General features: G+C 53.7%; 1 protein-coding gene across 1 annotated transcript in view; it reads left to right on the top strand.

Moving 5' to 3' along the window:
• LOC116938466 (intermembrane lipid transfer protein VPS13A-like) overlaps positions 1-2,500 on the top strand; it is a 93,464-nt gene that overhangs the window by 71,243 nt on the left and 19,721 nt on the right. The window contains exon 20 of the mRNA XM_076057107.1: positions 30-186. Within this exon, the coding sequence (XP_075913222.1) occupies positions 30-186 (157 nt within the window). The remainder of the gene's footprint in view (positions 1-29; positions 187-2,500) is intronic.

Here is a 2,500-nt window from a genome sequence, read left to right as displayed (position 1 = left end):
CCCCCGCTCACCCCCCCTCCCCCCAACAGTTGTCAGTCTCTCAGCAGGACTTGTTCACTGCCCTGCAAATCCTCAACCAGAACCTCACCGAGGGGGGAGGGGCCACGCCGCCGCCGACCAATGGGGGCGCCGGGGGGCGTGGCCTCGGCCAGCCCGCCAGCCAATCGGAGTCGAGCGTGGAGAAGGGTGAGATTTGGGTGGTGGGGGGGGTGACACAGAGACCCATAGAGACCCATAGAGACCCATAGAGACCCATAGAGTTGACACAGAGACCCATAGAGACCCATAGAGACCCATAGAGACCCATAGAGTTGACACAGAGACCCATAGAGACCCATAGAGACCCATAGAGACCCATAGAGTTGACACGGAGACCCATAGAGACCCATAGAGACACATAGAGACCCATAGAGTTGACACAGAGACCCATAGAGACCCATAGAGACACATAGAGACCCATAGAGTTGACACAGAGACCCATAGAGTTGACACAGAGACCCATAGAGACCCATAGAGACCCACAGAGTTGACACAGAGACCCATAGAGTTGACACAGAGAACCACAGAGACCCACAGAGTTGACACAGAGACCCACAGAGACCCACAGAGTTGACACAGAGACCCATAGAGTTGACACAGAGACCCACAGAGACCCATAGAGTTGACACAGAGACCCACAGAGACCCACAGAGTTGACACAGAGACCCATAGAGTTGACACAGAGACCCACAGACACCCACAGAGTTGACACAGAGACCCATAGAGTTGACACAGAGACCCACAGAGACCCACAGAGAACCACAGAGACCCACAGAGTTGACACAGAGACCCATAGAGTTGACACAGAGACCCACAGAGACCCATAGCGTTGACACAGAGACCCACAGAGACCCACAGAGAACCACAGAGACCCACAGAGTTGACACAGAGACCCATAGAGTTGACACAGAGACCCACAGAGTTGACACAGAGACCCACAGAGACCCACAGAGTTGACACAGAGACCCACAGAGACCCATAGAGTTGACACAGAGACCCACAGAGACCCACAGAGTTGACACAGAGACCCATAGAGACCCATAGAGTTGACACAGAGACCCACAGAGACCCACAGAGACCCACAGAGTTGACACAGAGACCCACAGAGACCCACAGAGACCAACAGATTTTACACAGAGACCCACAGAGTTGACACAGAGACCCACAGAGACCCACAGAGACCCACAGAGACCCATAGAGTTGACACAGAGACCCACAGAGTTGACACAAAGACCCACAGAGACCCACAGAGTTGACACAGAGACCCACAGAGACCCATAGAGTTGACACAGAGACCCACAGAGACCCACAGAGTTGACACAGAGACCCACAGAGACCCATAGATTTGACACAGAGACCCACAGAGACCCACAGAGTTGACACAGAGACCCACAGAGACCCACAGAGTTGACACAGAGACCCACAGAGTTGACACAGAGACCCACAGAGACCCATAGAGTTGACACAGAGACCCACAGAGACCCACAGAGTCGACACAGAGACCCATAGAGACCCATAGAGTTGACACAGAGACCCACAGAGACCCACAGAGACCCACAGAGACCCATAGAGTTGACACAGAGACCCACAGAGACCCACAGAGTTGACACAGAGACCCACAGAGACCCATAGAGTTGACACAGAGACCCACAGAGACCCACAGAGTCGACACAGAGACCCATAGAGACCCATAGAGTTGACACAGAGACCCACAGAGACCCACAGAGACCCACAGAGACCCATAGAGTTGACACAGAGACCCACAGAGACCCACAGAGTTGACACAGAGACCCATAGAGACCCATAGAGTTGACACAGAGACCCACAGAGACCCACAGAGACCCACAGAGTTGACACAGAGACCCATAGAGACCCATAGAGTTGACACGGAGACCCACAGAGACCAACAGATTTGACACAGAGACCCACAGAGTTGACACAGAGACCCACAGAGACCCACAGAGACCCATAGAGTTGACACAGAGACCCACAGAGACCCACAGAGTTGACACAGAGACCCACAGAGACCCATAGAGTTGACACAGAGACCCACAGAGACCCACAGAGTTGACACAGAGACCCACAGAGACCCATAGAGTTGACACAGAGACCCACAGAGACCCACAGAGTTGACACAGAGACCCACAGAGACCCACAGAGTTGACACAGAGACCCACAGAGTTGACACAGAGACCCATAGAGACCCACAGAGACCCATAGAGTTGACACAGAGACCCATAGAGTTGACACAGAGACCCACAGAGACCCACAGAGTTGACACAGAGACCCATAGAGTTGACACAGAGACCCATAGAGACCCACAGAGTTGACACGGAGACCCACAGAGACCCACAGAGACCCATAGAGTTGACACAGAGACCCACAGAGACCCACAGAGTTGACACAGAGACCCATAGAGTTGACACAGAGACCCACAGAGACCCACAGAGTTGACACGGAG

Source organism: Petromyzon marinus, chromosome 79 (assembly GCF_048934315.1).
Source record: "Petromyzon marinus isolate PM22_M1 ecotype Great Lakes invasive population chromosome 79, UKy_Petmar_22M1.pri1.0, whole genome shotgun sequence".
Classification (NCBI taxonomy): Eukaryota; Metazoa; Chordata; class Hyperoartia; order Petromyzontiformes; family Petromyzontidae; genus Petromyzon; species Petromyzon marinus.
This window is presented reverse-complemented; position numbering and strand designations above follow the sequence as displayed.